The following is an 18,582-nucleotide window of genomic DNA, read 5'->3' on the forward strand; positions in this document are numbered from 1 at the left end:
AAACAGCGGGAAAGGCCCTTGGACTTCAGCCAAATAGGATCTCACCATGTCGTGCGCTGACCGGATTTGGAGAAAGTTGGATGTACTTGTTGTGATGCCCTTCTGCTTCGCCTATGTCTGGTGACCGGTTTTAGCTCATCTGGACGCTTTGATTGGCGTCAGTTTTTTTTCTTCACTTGGCTGAATACCTGGCCTACAAAAGTGGCATCTCTGTGCAGATGCAATTAGAAGCTGACTATGGAGATGCAAGGCCACTTACAGGACTCCACCTTAGTACATTTTGTTGATGACATGAACCTGATGGAGTTTCCGCAGAAATATGTTTTAAGTCCAATACAACAGGTGGATGATACTCCATCCTGTCCAAACAACCAGACGCGGATAAACGACTCTTGTCGAGAGCTGCAGGACGGCACAACGCAGCTCCGCACCGAGCACCTGGTGATGGGCTCACCGAGGTTCTACAGCAGTGGGAGCCACGCACATAGCAAGTCCAAACGGAGGAGGATCATCACCGTAGTCCAACGACAGGCGGCCAATGTGCGAGAGAGAAAGCGGATGTTTAGCCTGAATGAGGCCTTTGATGAACTGAGGAGAAAAGTTCCCACATTCGCGTATGAAAAAAGACTGTCGCGTATTGAAACGCTGCGCCTGGCCATGGTCTACATCTCCTTCATGACGGACCTGCTGGAGAATACCTGAGACAGAAGAGTTCAGTGTTAACTTTATTTTAAGGAGACTGAACTAAGTAGCCTAAGTCACTGATTGCAGCAATGAATTAGTTAACTGCTTTAAGTCGACTTATAGTAGCCTTTATTTTTTATCGTCTATTTGAACGGTAACAGGGTCAAGAAATCCAAATAACAAGACAGCTTTCAATCTACAGACTTTTTGTTGATTGTTTGAATAACGTTATTGAGAAAACTGGTTACATCAGTGAATAATTTGTTTTGGATTGTTTGACCTGAAACTTCAAATATCTAATTAAATAGGCTATATGTGACTTAATGTTGCTAAAATAAATAAATACTTTTAAAAAATCGGATAAGTAAATGATTATGAATTTGGCGTCGTGTCCACCATTTTGGGATTTTAACGTGTTCATTATCAAACTTAATTATAAAAGCGTGCGTGTTTTGCTTATAAATTCAATTCTTGCAATTCCACCTGCGTGCTTGCGGGGGCCGCTTTCCACAACTACGTGTTTCAGCACCTCGGAGAGCTACGCAGTCATCACCTGGCAGATACAGGTGAGGCCGAAAGGGCAATTCAAGGTTTTCCTCAAAAGCAGAACGTGAGAACAAATAAGAAGAGTTTATTTGGCCTTTTGGACCTTATCAGCAAAGACGGTAACATGGTGCAGGTTTCAGTCGCAAATCTAAGGCTAAATGCGTGAAACTGGGTGATTATATTTTGCACTGAGGTGTAAATCAAACGTAAATTAAACGTTATAGATGTGGAGCATCGGATAGGTAAACTGACTCCCAGACATACTCTCCACTCTCCATCTCCAGACATTTTCTGGGCTGTTGTGTTTAGATTAGAGCAGGCAGATGTGAGCCAGAAAGGCGCTACTGGCGGCGTCTCCTATGATAAGTGCCAAATAATTTTAGTCTAATCTAGTTTCAGTTTCGTGGAGAGGGATTTCTGTTGAATTGTGATATTCCATAAGGCCCCAGAGCTGGTCATATGCGCGATTGCTCTGTCCTCAGCCCATCTTTATCACCCCCAGTATTTGCATTGTGCTCCAGCCTTCAGCGACCCCGCTGTGCGCACGGATCCGCCCTGAGTGCTCCCTGGGACGGATCGTCCTTTAAACCTGAGCCGCGGTCCCCGCGGGGAGTAAGAGCTATTTAAGTGCATACCTCAACGCGGGGCCGCTGACGGGAAAATAAACACCTTGGTCTGCTTATACGAGCAGCGACCTCCTGCTGGGATAACCTCCTGTGTTTCAGTAGGTCTGATGTTTTCCACCACCACCACTGCTCCCAACTCAGGCGTCTTAACCTGCACACAGAAACCTAAGGCCTGTATCTGAGGGGAATCGTGTATTCTTGATGTGTTCATTTAATTTAGATTTATTCAACAAGAACAAAAAGCAAGGTTATGAAACAGTGAAAGCTTTACGAGTTTCCGCTTTTTTTCATGGCAGAAATTCAAACAGCTAATCAGAAAAACAAAGAAGAGAACAAAATAAGAAATTGTTTCAGAGAACTACAGCAAGACATATGAGCTTGAATATGAAACGAAATAAATCTAATTCTAACTCTAAAGTCTAATTTAGAGGAATTTCGCTTTCTCTGTTTACTTTGCAATAAACCAAAGAGGTAAAAACGGCACTGAAGCAGAAATAGGTTTGGCTAAAATAAATAAATCATTTTTTAAAAAAAACTTCTTACTGTGATTGCATAAAGCCACACGATTTAATAACGCCTGCCCTACCCATCCTCTGAGTCCTATGTAAAAAAAAGAGCTTGGATGTTTTAAACTCTATTCCTTATATTATAGCTAGAAGTCTCCTTCTCCTGTAGTATTATGTTACACCCCTCCTCACCCAATCAAAACGCTCCCCAAAATCCTCCTGCCCGCTCTCCGCTATAAGAGCTCGGATCGTCCCAGTCTGGCAGACACCTCTCCATCTCAGTGGCGCACGATACTTCGTAATCCAAATCCACACCCCAGAGCGGGCCATAGTTAGTTTTAATATTTTAGCGTCTGTTGGTGTTGTGACCATTTCAGTGGATTGGGGTCAGGGGTTACAACGGTCCAAAAGGCCACAGAAAGGTTTCTCAAAAGACGATGAGGGAAAACGACTCCTCCCCGATGGACAGCGCTGGCAACAGCGAGGAGGAGACCGAGCGTCAGCTGCCGCGGAGAGGCGCGAGGAAGAGGCGGACAGCGCGGAGGAGCACTGACGAAGAGGAGGAGGGAGACGCGGAGAGTCCGAGCCCCGAGAAGAAGAGATGCAGGAAGAGTTGCGACGGAGGAGGTGGCAGCGCCGGGAGCGGCGGCAGTGAGGCCAGCAGCAGCCCCGCGCGGTCCTTCGACGACCTGCAGACGCAACGCGTGATGGCCAACATCCGCGAGCGGCAACGGACACAGTCCCTCAACGAAGCATTCACGTCGTTACGTAAGATCATCCCCACCCTTCCGTCTGACAAACTCAGCAAGATCCAGACGCTGAAGCTGGCGGCCCGGTACATTGACTTCCTGTGCCAAGTTCTACAGAGCGACGAGCTGGACGCGCGAGGGACCAGCTGCAGCTACGTGGCGCACGAGCGCCTCAGCTACGCGTTCTCTGTTTGGAGGATGGGGGGCGCGTGGTCCTTGTCAACAACGTCCCACTAGCTGGGTCAAGGCTGCTGTTGATGTGACAGCAAGGTAAGCAGAGCCACTTTTGCCTTTTCATCCCGCAGGAACAGCATATCTGCCTGAATTGAACGTATGCGCATATGGCACAGTCTGCACACCAGAAATTAAAGGATTTTTTTGTTCCAGTAGGAATATTTTAGAAGGTAATATTAGGATATTCAACATTATTTGGGTTGTATATGGTTGTTAGGGCATGAATGTGGACATAGAGGCCACAAAAACGTTTTTGTAATTTGTTAAACAACCACAAGATTTTTCCCCTCATAAAAAGCTGCATAGCAACAAGGAAATGTATTTTCACCTGAAAACATAGTTTTATGCTCACATTGTTCATCCAAGGTCATTATCTGCCTATTTCACTGCACATACATCCAGAAATTCAGCAATAAATGTATTTAAGTGATTTGATATTGTCAATAAAAGCACCATTTCTCTCACAGATTATCCAGACCGAAGAACGAGTGGATCAGGTCAATCCTTCCAACGGGCCAAACACAGCCTCAACTGCTGTGCTTTCAGGCCTCAGAGGAATGCAGCCTTTTCATATTTCCCTTTTGCATGGACTGCTATGTTTGCAAAGGAGCACTTAAGACAGACAGGATGGATATGAAGAAATAGAGACCACTGCGACTATGAATGTTGTAAAAACAAAACAAACTCTGACAAGCTACTCTGTTTTGAAACATGAGAGAAAAATGACAATCCACTCCACATTCCCTGTGACATTGTTCCACAGAAAATGAAGTATTTTGTATTTATTTTTCTACACAGGTAGGAAATTCCTTTCCCCCAGCTCAAATAAAAGTTATTTATTTTTGGGAAATAATAGAATGCTGAATGGATCTAAACTTTAAGTATTTTGTGTGTTGTAAATATTTGTTATCGTGTTGAATAAAAATGAAGGTATCTTTCTTTTCCCTTTAATTGCCTGGACATTCATTAAAGCTTTAGTGAGAGGTCGCTTTAAATAAAAAGGACAATTACGGGAGTGTCGCTGAAGTTTTGAAGTGTTATGAATACCTAACTTTTTTTTTTTTTGTATTTGTTGTTTTAAACAAACACATTTCTCATGGTCTCAATACTTTAAGCCTGTGTAAAGTTTATTTTCATTGGTTGTTAGTGAATCTCCAGTTAACTAAACCAGAGTAGAGGGGGCAAAAGAAAACATCTCATACCTCTGGTGTATTCTATAGTGATTTCATGAGCTCAGAGATCTGGGAAAGCCATAATTAGCTGGTGGTCTGTTTGAACATGGTGAATTTGGAGCTGTGGGAGGCATGCATGATATTCCCAGATGTCCTCCTAGCCACAGGTCAGCATGTGAGCCGTCTGCAGGTGCTACAGCGGCTATATCTCAAGAGTTTTGACAGATAGATAGGGTGGATATGGGTCATAATGCAAACTGGATAGACCATGTAATTGTGTACATGCAGTATTCTGGTGAAAAGGGAGGGACTATTCACACGAACCATGCTGAACAGATAGAGTCTTATCAAAGGGTAATCAATGATATAGCAATCTCACTGAAAACAAGATTTACACGATCAAATATCAGTGCAGCTGTTGGATGGAACGCTTGCCCTTAATTGATTCTTTCTGGAATCTTCAAGCGATTTTAAAAGTTGAAAAGATTTTCATTGAGTGGTTTTCCACCATATGGCACGATGAAATGAAGATTAATTCAGGTTGTGCCACAAAAGCCTTGTCCACTACATCGCAGAATGAGATAAATGAGGCCTCTGGCTTTTTGTAGTAAACAGTTGTCTGCCTGTGGACCACACAGCTGAACCCGTGGAAAATCAACACTAAAAGATTTCTAAACAAAACAAAAGAAATGTTAAAAAAGAAAGAAAATGTGCAAATGCCAAAGATATATCTATATATCCAGACAAATATGTACCATCAGAGAGAGGAGGACTAGAAGAGGAAGTAGGCTAAACCAGTGCCTTTACATTTCTGAAGTTTTATCTTATGAAAACAGGAGTCTTGAATTTGTACATAAAGGCCAGTATATTGGTTTGAACAATAAGAGATGAAAGTCTTTCTCTAGGGAGCTGCGAATCTCTCCACGGGGTTGTTAACAGATGATTATGGGAGCATTACTATGTTTTTGCATCACGGGTTGCGTGCGGAAGGTAAAGCCATCAGCTCTGACCTGAAACCCCTGCCGGCCGACGGGGGGAATCGATTCCCACCCTTAGATCACCGTGGCCGTGTTATCTTAAACTTGAGGCTGTTGCTCTGACACAGAGGAATGTCACCTTTGAGGCTTCAAAACACACACACAAACACATATAGGTTGTACACACACACAGGAAGATTTCTCACGCCCATGAAACAGGGAAATACATTCCACACGGAGGGAGAGAAATAGGGGGAAGAGGGCTCCTGCAACTTAGCTCCTGCACCACTTTGATGTTTAAAAGTAATGGGATGACCGCTTGTTATCAGTGTGAAGGCATCTGGCTCTCTAGTTTTAAGTGTGCTATGATTTATAGACTCTTTGATGACTGACACACACTCACACACACTCTCTCCCACTCATTAATCATGCTTTATATCTCCCTGCTTTTGAGCTTGCAGTCCTTAAACTGATCCAAGCCAAAGGTACAGGACTTTGTGTATTTTAATAACGCCAAGAGCTATAAAGCTTCGTAGAGATGGATTTCCGACTCTTATGCAGTGAAAACAAGACTGGGTTGAAGTTTGTTTGGTTGTTTAAACTCTCTAACAGAAGTCTACCTGTCTCTTTTTACTTCTCCCAGCAATGCATCTCCCTTACCTCCAATCTCTGTCTGAAGTTTCCAATTACGGGGTAACAAGTCCTGGTTTACATTAACCCTCAACACCACAAAAAGACCAGGGGGTAGAGGAAGTCAGGCTGAGACAGACAGGGGGGAGAGAGAGACTTGATTTGCAAGTCTGGTTTCCATTAGAGTTAATTATCTATGTTTCATCTCAACCTGAAGCAGTTAGTGTGTGTGTATAAGTGTATATGCTCGTGTGTGCTTAAGTTTAATTTTACTTGTGATCTGTGGCTTTTACCTAAACAGCTCAAGTCAAGATAATCATACCTGAGGCCACTCTGTGAGCTGAGATGAAACTCTTGCATATCACTTGAAGTCTCCATCTCTGCCTGTCAGCGGTGGAATAAACTGGCCTCATCAGATTACAGCTATGAATATGGTTTTGCTTCAGAGCAGCATATTCAGTTTGACTGATAAATTTTATGAAACAGTCCTCCTTCCGGAAGTTTTTGGTCTTTTTTTTCTTTTTATCATTGACCTTTTTGAATATCAGCTCTTTTAGTATCCAGTTTTTCAGGACTCAGGGTGCAAAGGTGCAATGAAAGTGAAGGTGGAATACGGCTCATCCTCTTAGTGTGATGCTGTAAAGACTTCTCTTTACTTATTTTGACTTATTCCTTGTCAAAACTGTCTTAGTTTAGTTGAAAGTTTTTGCACATGAGATTAATTTTACATGCTGTAGGTCTCTAGAAGGAGATTCCTGAAAAGTAACCCCCAGCATGTCATGGGAATCTGAACACTTGACACATTCTATGTGAAAAATTAACTTTAGAGGTAGATCGGTCCATTCAAAGATGCTCCTGATTTACATTGTAGGATCTGATCCATATCAGGCATTAAAGCATGTACGAAGCAGGAAAAAAACACTTTCATACCTGTAGCTAATCTAGAATCACAGATTTACCTTAGCTCCATGTCAGTGTACTGTAGGGAAAACCTAGAGCACCTAGAGAAATCCCACATAAGCACAAAGAGCACAATAGAAAATCCACACAGGAAGAGCCGAGAAACAGCCAAGAATTCAATCAGGGCACCTTCCTACTGTGAAATACAAAGAAGGATTAGATGAATTGAATGCCAGTATCAAACAAATTTTGACAAGGGCAACAAAACTCCAGAAAGATTGCATAATTCAAAATAATAAATCAATTGAAACACATGGGGCTGCATGGTGGTGTGGTGGTTAGGACTGTTGCCTCACAGCAAGAAAATTCCTGGTTTGCATGTTCTCCCTGCGCATACGTGGGCTTCCTCCCATAGTCCAAAAACACGCATGTTAGATTGATTAGTGATTTTAAATTGACCGTGGGAGTGAGTGTGAGTATGTGTGCACGGTTGTTTGTTTAATTTGCCTCTGTGTGGCCCTGTGATGGACAGCATCCTGTCCAGGGTGTACCCTGCCTCTCGTCCCATTGCCTTGGTGATTTGTGAACACAATTTTGTAGTAGCAATAACTGCTTGAGCTCATGAATACTTCCTTGTCATTAAACATATCATCACTGAATCCATACATGTAAAGAAAAAAGCCTATACAGACATAGATAAGATCCTCATTCTGGATGGAGGTGCAGAGAGATCTGTCAGAATTCGAACTTCTCTTTGGAAACCGTGCGTACCATGTCAGCTGCACGGTGGTGTGATGGTACTATGGTTAAAGTTCAACTTGGCCATTTAATTGGATCACTGTCCTTGTCCCAGTATACACACACAAGAGCAGAATCAAGTCAGTGACTGAAGTATATTTGACTCTGCAACACTGTGGACTGTGTGAGAAAACATTCCACCTCTAGCTCTCTCTCATCGTTCATGTAGGCAAAACCATTTTCCCTGTACAGATGTCTGTAAATTATTTGAATGATGATTTTGATTTTTGATGCCTAATCAACTGAGACGGACAGTGAAGGCGTGAGGGGAAAATTTGTTGGACAGTGTTGGGTCACTTAAACACGGTTCTCTTGCATGGTAGGTGTAACCCCACCTTCCACCTTCTTCTCTCTTCCTGTAAGCATGTTTGAACATATAATAGTTATGCAATATCACATTTGTTACCATATCATGTGATGCAAAACATAAGCATGACACAATTTTGAGAGGCATATGGGCATGTAATGATTTTGTTGTGTGTAGTGTAGTAATTTTACAGTTGTACTGTTAAACTGCTTATATTCTGGCATCAGATTTAACAAGACTTGACATGATAGAGAAAGAACAACTCCATTTTGCACTTTTAATACTTAATAAGTTTTATTTGGGCTAGTTTCAGATAGATATAGGGTAAAAAATCCAAATCACTGTATTCTGCATTTATTTACATTTCTAACACACCGTTCCACCGTTTTTGAAACAGGGTTGTAATTAATTCTAGTCAGAATCAACAATGAGAGCATATGATTAGGGACACAGTTGCAATTGAAGGGTGCCTTCCCAGTCGGCCCGGCAGCCTATTAAAATGATGAGCATTTGCTTGCACATATCCCCTGAGGTCGGTGCCAACTGCACCCATCAGTCTTGACCTGCGACCTCTCAAACTGACCCTCTCCCCAGAATGCAGCGACCCCCAGCTGGACCACGAGCCATCACATTCACCTCCACAAAATGCCCACTCTGTCTCCCAGTTTTTGTCAAATGCACTGACAGAGCATGAGGACAAAAGAGAGATGGGACATGGATGGTGGCTTAGAGTTAAAAATGAACAAGCTGATGGAGCAGAGGAGAATTCAAGCAAGAAGGGAACAAACTTATATGAATCCTCTGAGCTCTCTTGCCCATGGCTGTTTATCTTGCAGATTGAGTTAAACACAAGCCCCTCATAACTCTCCACATACCAGACAATATCACAGTGGCCCCGCTCTACAAATATAAACATAGGCGCATTATCAAAGACCTGCACAGCTCAATCAAACACATAGGCTCTTTCTCCTAACTTAATTTACTGCACACTACACAAAGTGCCTTTATTGGATTTCAGCTTTCTAAATGTTTAATTTTGGCTGAAAACAGGGACCTTTAGGAGGTCTGTTGATAAAGGTTAAAGAGGTTTCGTCGTGTTTACCTTATAAAACCATAGTCGTTTCTTATCACAGGCAGATCTACAGACTATCAGTTTATGGAAAGGCCTTGGGTCAGGAACAACATGATGTGTGTTATTTCCACAGAGAGAGGACATTGTAGAACTCAACATAGACTCATTCACAGAGATGGGAATGTGGCTTTGAGTGGGGAAATGCACATTTCCTAGTTGTGTTAATAGTATAAAGGATTGCTTTGACCAAGCTCATAGTAACATGGATTTGTCTGAAACTCACTCACACACACACAGATAGATACACAAAGCGTTGCATCATCTTAGATTATATAAGATTTTGAGCTTTTCTCTGTTGAAAGCAAAAGCAGAGCACGGCAGAGCATAGTTTACTGGCGTTCCGGGGGCCCCTGTCATGAGTGAGCGTGCACAAACACACACGTACATAAGGGCGGAGTGAGGGATGACTTGGCAGTAAGAGCAAGTCCAGCTTCAGTGTTGGTCTGAGGGGAACTGTGCTGAGAGAGAAATAGATGTTAAAATGTGCAGCATTCCCTCTGGTGTTAACTGTTGGGTGGTCTCTGCTCCTTTCTCCACCTTTTTTTGCGTCTATCTCCTCAGTCCCTCGTTACTTGGAGGTGGTCTGTCTGTCTTTCCAGCTCTGTCTTACTCCCTCTTTCTCATCTCCGTTCCCTCCCACCTTTCTTGATCTTCATCATATTCTCTGATTTCATCATATAATCTACCTCTCTCTCTTTAATACTGCCTCTGTCATTTCCTCTTCCTCTTCAAACTCCCTCCCGTTCTCCTCTTTTTGTTTACCTCCACGTACAAATACAAAAACACTCATCATGCCTGGCTGTTCACCAAGTATAGCTCTCTAAAAGTCTGTGTAAGTGCACTTTAAGAGGGAAGAAAAACCCCTCTGAGACAAAGAAAAAGATGCTGGGACAGTAAGAAAACAAAGTCTTGCTGATCAAGTGGTTATTGCCAGCCAGCATTTTTCGAGGCAGTTGTGCTCTGACTCACTGTGTGGGTGTTTTTTTTTCTTTTTCTTGTTTTTCTTTTTGACTTTGCAAAAAGTTTTATATTAGAACACTGTATTTGCTTTTCTGACTAGTGTTTTTCTGTCTGCTCCTCTCTTTCTTTCCCCTCTCAAAAGGTGTTGGTCGTGGGATTTTATAAGCCTGGCGTTTGGTGTTATTTGAACCATTTGCATGTTTTTTCAACTCCTGTAAAACTGGCCTAAATGCCCCATAATTCTCTTCCCTCAGCTGCCTGGTGAAGGTTAGTGCCAACTTCCAAACTCTCACTCATACCAACACACACACGCACTCACGCACACACACATATAAACTCTAGTCATGCCAAACTGACAGGAAAAGTGTAAAGTAACACCACCTCTTTAAAAAAGAGGCAAAAGGTCTTGAGACCAAAAGTACACACAGTAAATATACGAGAGGACACATTAGAGAAGCTGTATGTTTGTAAAGACCTGTTTAAAAAAAATGGAAGTTTGAGACAGTGTGTAAATTCTCACTTATTATTCCAGGAACTTTTGTGTGTGTATGAGTGTGTGTATTTCGCTGTTATAAGCAATCACCATCCAATCTGCATACTTCAAACTTGTGAGTTCTGCTGGGGATCGTTTTGCTGCCAGCTTTGGGGCCTGCCTGCAGTGACTGGTTATTCCACCACTGGTTTCACAGTTTCTAAAAGAGTGCACACTTCATACAGTGAGTTTAAAGTTATAGTTTTGATCTTATCTAAATAGTTACTAGGTCTGCACATCAGACTAAGTTCAGGCAGCTGCAGTACACAGATAGCCTGCCTGTACACTGGGTATGAAATCAATCTGTTGAATGGCTATATCCTTGTACTCTAGTATTACATTTTTCTTGAACCCACATCACAGCGTCTCCATCCCCAAATTGTATCCTGTCAGACCTCAGCTCTGTCTACTTTCAGTATCACAGCATTACCAAACACTGTCTGACATGCAAATGTTAAAAAGTTGTTGTTGGACTCCTTTAGTTGGTCAGCGAAAAATCTTTTGTTTCGTATGACAGGGAAGGCAGTGTTTCCTGAACCAACAATTAATTGCGAATATTGATATGCTATTAGAAGAGGAGCCCATTCAAATTCAGCTACAATGAGTTATTTAGCAGATGATTTTTCCAAAACGACTTTCAAACAAGGAACAGCATAGTAGGAAACTATAGCATATGCATACATCTGTTTAAAGTTATTATTTGTAGAAAAGTGCAAAGTAACAGCAGGTTAAGCAGATTAGAGTGTTAAAAGTGTTTGGAAAAGATGAGTTTTGAGTTTTTAAGAGATTCTTGAATATAGAGAGGGACACTCCAATTTTGATAGCATTTGGTAGCTCATTCCATGATTGTGGAACCATAAATGAAGGTCATCATAAAGAGTGGATATGAATACCTGTCCCAATGTGGAGCAATAATCAGCCACATCCTCAATAGGGACAACATCAAGCTGTACGCCAGGACTGAGCGAGACACTGATTCGCTGATTCACCTCACCAGGACATACAGCAATTACATCAGAATGTCATTCAGACCAGATAAATATAGCCAGAGGCTATCAACGAGGCAAAATGATCACACCTAATGGGGCTAACCTGATGGCAACATAGTCATCATTCAGGATTGCCATAGATATCTTGGGGTCCCACAGGCAAATGACAACCATGAAGAGGCTGCAGGGAAGTCAGACCCAACCAAGAATCTACAAAGAGTAAGGAAGGTCCTGAAGAGTCAGTTGAATGGAAAGAACAAATTCTGAGCCATTAACACATATGCCCTTGCCTGTTTCAGATACCTCATTGTTGTACCGCTGACATCAAGACAAGAGAGCATCTCAAAATCCATGGAGGGTTTCACCCCAATATCCTACCATAGTCCAAAATCTGAAAATGAACTCATGAATTAACAGTAGGAGTGAGTGTGAGCAAGTATGTTTGTTTATTTCTGGGATGGACTGGCAAACTATACAGAGTGGATGGATGGATGGATGGATGGATGGATGGATGGATGGATGGATGGATGGATGGATGGATGGATGGATGGATGGATGGATGGATGGATGGATGGATGGATGGATGGATGGATGGATGGATGGATGGATGGATGGATGGATGGATGTCCTAAAGCAGTGCCCAGGTTTACCACATTCAGCTTGCATTATTACAAAAGATACTCTCAGCTCTTTTATCTTAGTTTTTGGCTGACTGGTTTCTTCAGATTTTCTTAATCTTGAGATGTAGATGAATAAATACTTTCATTCACTGCAATGTTACAATGAGAAATGTAAACTTGAGCAAACATGGGATGGTGAACCCTTACCCGTCTCTACTTCAGAATAACTCTTTGGGAAGCTTTTTTTCAGACTCATTTGTCTTACTGCTGCCAGTTACCTGAACTGTGATGTTCCACCAATCTTTTGGCATGATCACAGCATTGATTGATTTCTTTACACAACATTCACAATACGGGTTAGGGTTTAAAGAATTTCACATTTCACAGAGTGCTCAACTTTTTTTGGGATCAGGGTTGTATGACTGTGTATTTATAGTACAACAGTCTCAAGAAATGATAGCATAATAAAAAGCCAGGCGCCAGGATAACAACGAGGCAAAGGAGTGTGTGTGTGTGCATGAGAGCACATGCATGTTGGGGAGTTATAAATAGTGGGATCATCTGGAGCACATTAGAGGTACAGTGTTTAAGTGAACAGGTCCGCTACCTGCAGCCACAGAAACCTCAAAACAGACACAGCCAGGCCCAAAGCAGGACACACACACACACACACATGCACACATGCATGCACACACGGAAACACACACAGGCTCACATACAGAAAATTAATCAAGATGGGATGAATAAGATGGGAAACTTAAAGGAAGTGTCTTACACAAGATCACTATTTGAGTGTGGTAAATCTTGGCTGCATACCTTTAAGATAAACAGAGGGTATTAGGAAATGCACCACAGGGACATTAACTCCACTATTAATGAGTGGGAAAGTATAATGTCTGAGCAAAGTTGTTTAACTTAGAACTGACCATATAACACTTCCCAAGGCCACACAAATAATGAGCACCTGTACACAGTAATGTACAAATCCCCCTCCTTTCCCACAAACACAAACAAATAAATGTGTGAGGAAGCTTGGAAACTGATGTAATGTAGCTTGTATTGCCAGAGAAAGAGAAAAGACTCATTAAACCCCAAAGTTTATGATATAAATATATCTTATTACTGTTTGATACCATTAAGTGTAACTGCTCAATGTCTGTTTGTTCTCACTACACCCATTTCTAAATCTCCACAGCCAACAGTAATGTTTTATAACTTTAAGTCTTTTGCTCCAAATTCCTTCCAACTTTTCCACAAATCTAAAGCCCCCAAAATCAGGGGTTGGTGCAGGAAGTGGACCCTCCCCCCACAGCACATTTACACTCACACACAGTGAAACCTGAGCCACAGGAAGTGGTCCTGCGCTGCATCATGTCAGGACACACAAATTATTCACCATTTGAAAAATGCACTTTTTCTTGTCCCCCTATATTTTCCTACTCCCCCCTCTTGTCTTCTTCTCTCCATTTATTGTTTTCATTCCACGTCCTCCAGAGAGAAACAGTCAGGGAAACAAAAAGCTTCGCTACCTGTGTTATCTCAAAATGAGCGGCATTGAACTAAAAGAAAAAACAAACAAAAAAAGTTTTTTAAAAATGAGCTGCTGCTGTGGTTGTACAGGCCCCAAAATTCCGGGAAATATTCTCCTGCGGGTTTCCCTGAAGACTTGAGGTATTCCTGCCCACAGTATCCCCACAACGCTTTTGTGGAATTTCCTAAATGGATGTAAAGCAGGTTTATTTGAAGTCATTTTGAACAGTGAAACAGAGATCTACCTTATCTCTGCGTGGCTGTGTTATTTTACATTATAAATTCATTGTAAAAAAGAGTCAGGAAAGGACTAACTAGAGCTGTTTTGAGTTTGTGTTATAAGAATAGACTGAAAACACAATAAAACCCACCCAGTTTAACACATAATGTGGGCAATCAAACTGTAAAATCTCCTTCCACTGACCTCACCAATAAGCAAGTCCAGTCAAAACAGGATGCAAAATAAAGTATTTTATTTTTGGAATTAAACATCACAATATTTAGCTTGTGAATTAATAGCGTTTTCACAGAAAGCCTTCACACACAAAACATTAGCTCACATTAAACTATAAACTGAAATGGTAGTGATGTGATGAAACCGAGGCCAGCAAAAGCTTTTTCTTCTTTCAGTAGTTCTCTTGTACTTTAATGCCACTTCATGGATTTTGCAAGGCTGTTTCTATTAATATTCTTTAAACTACCAACACATTGTCAGTCAGCCAAATACAACACAGCTTGATTTTGTGATTTTCTTGGGACCTCAATACAACATTGTTATACAATTTTAGATGTCTTTTCTCTGTGTTAAAGTGCCACATAGTTTGTTATTCCATCTTTGTGCAATGCTGTTCCAAATGCTATTCATAAAGTCTGCTATTGTGAGCAGTTGAGTGATGTCCAAATGGTCTAAGGTTAAAGATGAGACGTTGTTTTTAATAGTTTTATAAAGACTATTGTATTGTTTTTGTTCAGTGTAACTTTAAGAAAAAAAAGAAGAAGAAGGAAAAATGTGAAGCTTGCAAAGCTTGGGCCCACCAAGAAATATGATCTCATGACAGGACCACTTGTTACAAAGGTCAAGTTTCCTTAAAACTATGGCTCCCTAAAGGAACAGATTCAATCAAATACCAGCATATTCTGGAGTCAACCATCAAAATCATAAAAAAATAATGGAAACCAGAGAGTCATCTCACTGAACGGACTGGGAGGCCCTTTACGAGCTGCACAGTGATGACATCGACAGTCTCACAGCCCATGTCACAAGCATACATAAACTTCTGTGTTGTGCCTCTGAAATCTGTATGCTGTTCTCCCAACAACAAGCCATGGGTTACCAAAGATATCAAATCCCTTCTGAACAATAAGAACAAGGCATTCAGATCAAGGGACAGGGAGGCAGTAAAGGAGGTGCAGAGACAGCTATCTGTGAAATGAATCTGTGAGGAAGCTGGAGCTGAGGCTGCAGAAAGGCTCCAAAGAAATTTAGAGAGCCATGAGCACCTTCACTGGCTGTAAGTCCAGCAGCAGGGGGACAGACGGAGACTCACAGAGGGCCAACTAGTTCAATCTGTATTCTAACTCAGCCTCCACAGCATATGATGCCTGATGACTAACCATCAGCTCCTCATCAGACCAGCTTTCCTCTTTTCACCTCTCTTCCCAAAGAGTGGGGAGGGTGACACCAAGTCAGATATGTACAGGGGGAAGCCGAATGATATTAGAACTGTACCTGGTGGAGCTCCTGTGCTACACAATGCTGTATTAGACACACTACCCCATAGCCTCAGGTAGTCCATGATCCACAAGACCAAAAGAACATCTATCTGCATAGCAGACAGCTTACTCCCAAGTTCGGCTGGCTGAGTGGTGTTGAGAGTGCTGGAGAAATCAAAGTAAATAATTCTTAGAGATCCTCTAGGCTTATCTAGCTGGCTATTGAAATGGTGCAGCAGGTGGATAATGGCATCATCTACACCCATCTTGGCCTGACAAGCAAGCAGCAAGGGCTCTAGTGCCGGCCTGACCATGGGACAGATGATCTTAAGCACTAATATCTCCAGGACTTTCATGCAGTGTGAAATGAGTGCCACCAGACTGTAGGTGAAAGGGGGACTGAGGCGCGCCTTATTTAGCATCGGAATTAGGCATGATGTTTGGCCAGCAGCCTGCAAAGTTCACGCCTCCCCTCGTCCTCAGTGATGGTGGAGAGCAGCCCGCAGATATCAGATCCCTCAGCCCCAGAAGCTTCCTAGGGTCCCTCAAATTGTCTGATGGGCAGCCATCTGCAGAAGTTCTCAGATGTCTCTGCATTAGTCGGATGCATCAGGCACAAAGATGAGATAGAGTACAAGAGGTTTATGGACAGTTTTGTGAACTGGTGTGAGCTGAATCGTTTGCAGCTTAACATTAGTAAAACTAAAGAACTGGTGGTGGATCTGAGAAGAACATGCTCTCCAGTTAACCCCATGACTATGATGTGGGCAGACCTGGAGATAGTGCAGGATTATAAGTACCTTGGTGCATGCATGGACAATAGATTGGACTGGTCAAAGAACTCAGTAGGTTGTATTTCCCATGCCGACGCCAGTCATTCGGGGTCTTCAACACCATACTGAGGATGTTCTACAAGTCTGTGGTTGCCAGTGCCATCTGATTTGCTGTGGCATGTTGAGATGGGTGAGTTTGAAGATGGTAGACACAAAAAGACCTAATAAACTGATGGAAAGGAACTCAACACTTTGGACACTGTGATAGACAAGAGAATGTTGTCGAAACTCAGATCTATCATGGACAATGAATATCATGATGTGGTGGCAGGACAGAGGAGCACTTTTAGCCACAGGCTAACTGGCAATAAGTGCTCCACTGAACACACTTAAAACCATCCTTCCCACAGCCATCAGACTATTTAACTCTCTGTACCCTCTGTCACAAACACAAGAAACAACTGATTGTGTGCATTGTTAGCTACGGTGACTCCTACGTATGGCTTTCTGTGATAATTTCTTCTGATATGCATGTGCAATATCCATTACCTAATAAGAGAAATCATCTGCAATATCTTTATGTTGTTAAGTGCAATATTACTATTTTCTTGGTTTTTATTACTTGTATTTATCACCTTGTGCAATATGTTAATTGCTCTGGCACAATCATGGATAATGTCATCATTGTCATCATTTGTAAACATCACTACACTCAGTACAGGAGTTATATACTTTTATTGCATTTTATCTTAATTTTATGTGAATCTTATTTGTATTTATATTTTGTCCTTCGTATGAACATCTAGTTGTACAGTAGCAATTCGAGCAGTTTTCTCCGGGATCAGTAAAGTTTTCCGATTTTGATTAAACTGTTAGAGAGAAAAAAACTCTGTAACTCTAACTTTATTTCTCTAAAAATCAAGCCATTTACTTGACAAGCCATTTTGACCTGAATTTTTTACCCCAAACTATCCAACTTATGTTGTGCATGTGTGTCATGGCTGTGAGTGGACCACAGGAATGTGGATACAGCACGACACTGACAGAGTTGTTGTGCATCAGGAAGTGTCCATGCTCATCAGCTTGCCAAGACTCTGACTTTGCGGATAATGCTGAGGTCGGGCGGGGGTACTGTGTTAAGTGAGGTTTGGAAGAGCAGTGACCAAGAGCACTTTCCCCTCAGGCAAGTGGTCAGAGGACAATTGAGGGCATACACACACAAGCACACACAGCTTCCTTCACACGTTCACATGCCCACAATTGGATTCCGAAATAAATATCATACCTCTGGGCAACTTGGCCTGTTGGCCCACTCTGGTGACCCTTGTTACTGTGGTGATTAAATATTGGGAGCCCTCATCTGCAAACATTTAGCCAGTGTCACCCCTAATCTGCTTTGTGTCGCCATGCCACCCTAGATTCCACAAGAACACACGCAGCCAGGCAGCTGAGGGCTCACATGGTAACACATAGATACAAAACTCTTAATTCAGATTTGTTTTCATGAAACAACGTATGTCCTGAGCCACAGGTTTCCCAATTTACAGAAAATGTCACAGGTTAGCTTGATATCAGTGGAGTCTTTGTACTCTTTTGATTGAATAGTGAAATATTAATTCTTAATTAAAAGTTGTATCCCCTTTTTCTACCGTTCAGGGTTGTGGGTGGCTGGAGCCTATCCCTACCACCACTGGACGAGAGACAGCCTAGATTGTGCAGCCCAAGATTTCCTTTATATATCATAATAGATAACATATAGATAGACAGGACAATAGATTAATCCAAAATTTGCTAAAAAACAAACAAAGCTGCAGCAATTTGAGACCTGATTTGTTTTTTTTCCAGGTTTAAAAAGTGTAATTTTGTTCATGTAGGGTTTACAAAGATATAGGGCAATAGGGTGCATTTCCTCTGTCATTAAATTAACCACTGCCTGTCACCTTCCACCACCCGACCTCTGAACTATGACACACCAGTCCTTGTCCTCCAGGCCAGACCATCATGATCCCTGTAGCTTTAGGCCACTTGTTGGCTTACAAAGCAAAGCAACAGAGTTTGTTATTTCTAGAAATAAGTAATCGATTCCTTCAAAGAATGAATGAATTCAGAATGTTTGAGCAACTGACTGAAATCTAAAGTCATCAAACAAATGCACACATTTCAAACCATGAAAAGCAGCGCTCAAACTTACCAATGTGTCGCTG

The 18,582-nt window shown here is 41.9% G+C and overlaps 1 protein-coding gene across 1 annotated transcript; it reads left to right on the top strand.

The window, feature by feature from the left end:
* The first annotated feature begins 2,799 nt into the window (after positions 1-2,799).
* twist1a (twist family bHLH transcription factor 1a) lies at positions 2,800-4,264 on the top strand. Its single transcript, XM_072370277.1, has 2 exons — positions 2,800-3,381; positions 3,813-4,264. Exon 1 carries the CDS (start codon positions 2,800-2,802, stop codon positions 3,346-3,348), a length of 549 nt encoding a protein of 182 aa, XP_072226378.1. The 3' UTR covers positions 3,349-3,381; positions 3,813-4,264.
* The last annotated feature ends 14,318 nt before the right edge of the window (positions 4,265-18,582 follow it).

Source organism: Leuresthes tenuis, unplaced genomic scaffold (assembly GCF_036924035.1).
Source record: "Leuresthes tenuis unplaced genomic scaffold, fLeuTen1.0.hap1 SCAF_18, whole genome shotgun sequence".
Classification (NCBI taxonomy): Eukaryota; Metazoa; Chordata; class Actinopteri; order Atheriniformes; family Atherinopsidae; genus Leuresthes; species Leuresthes tenuis.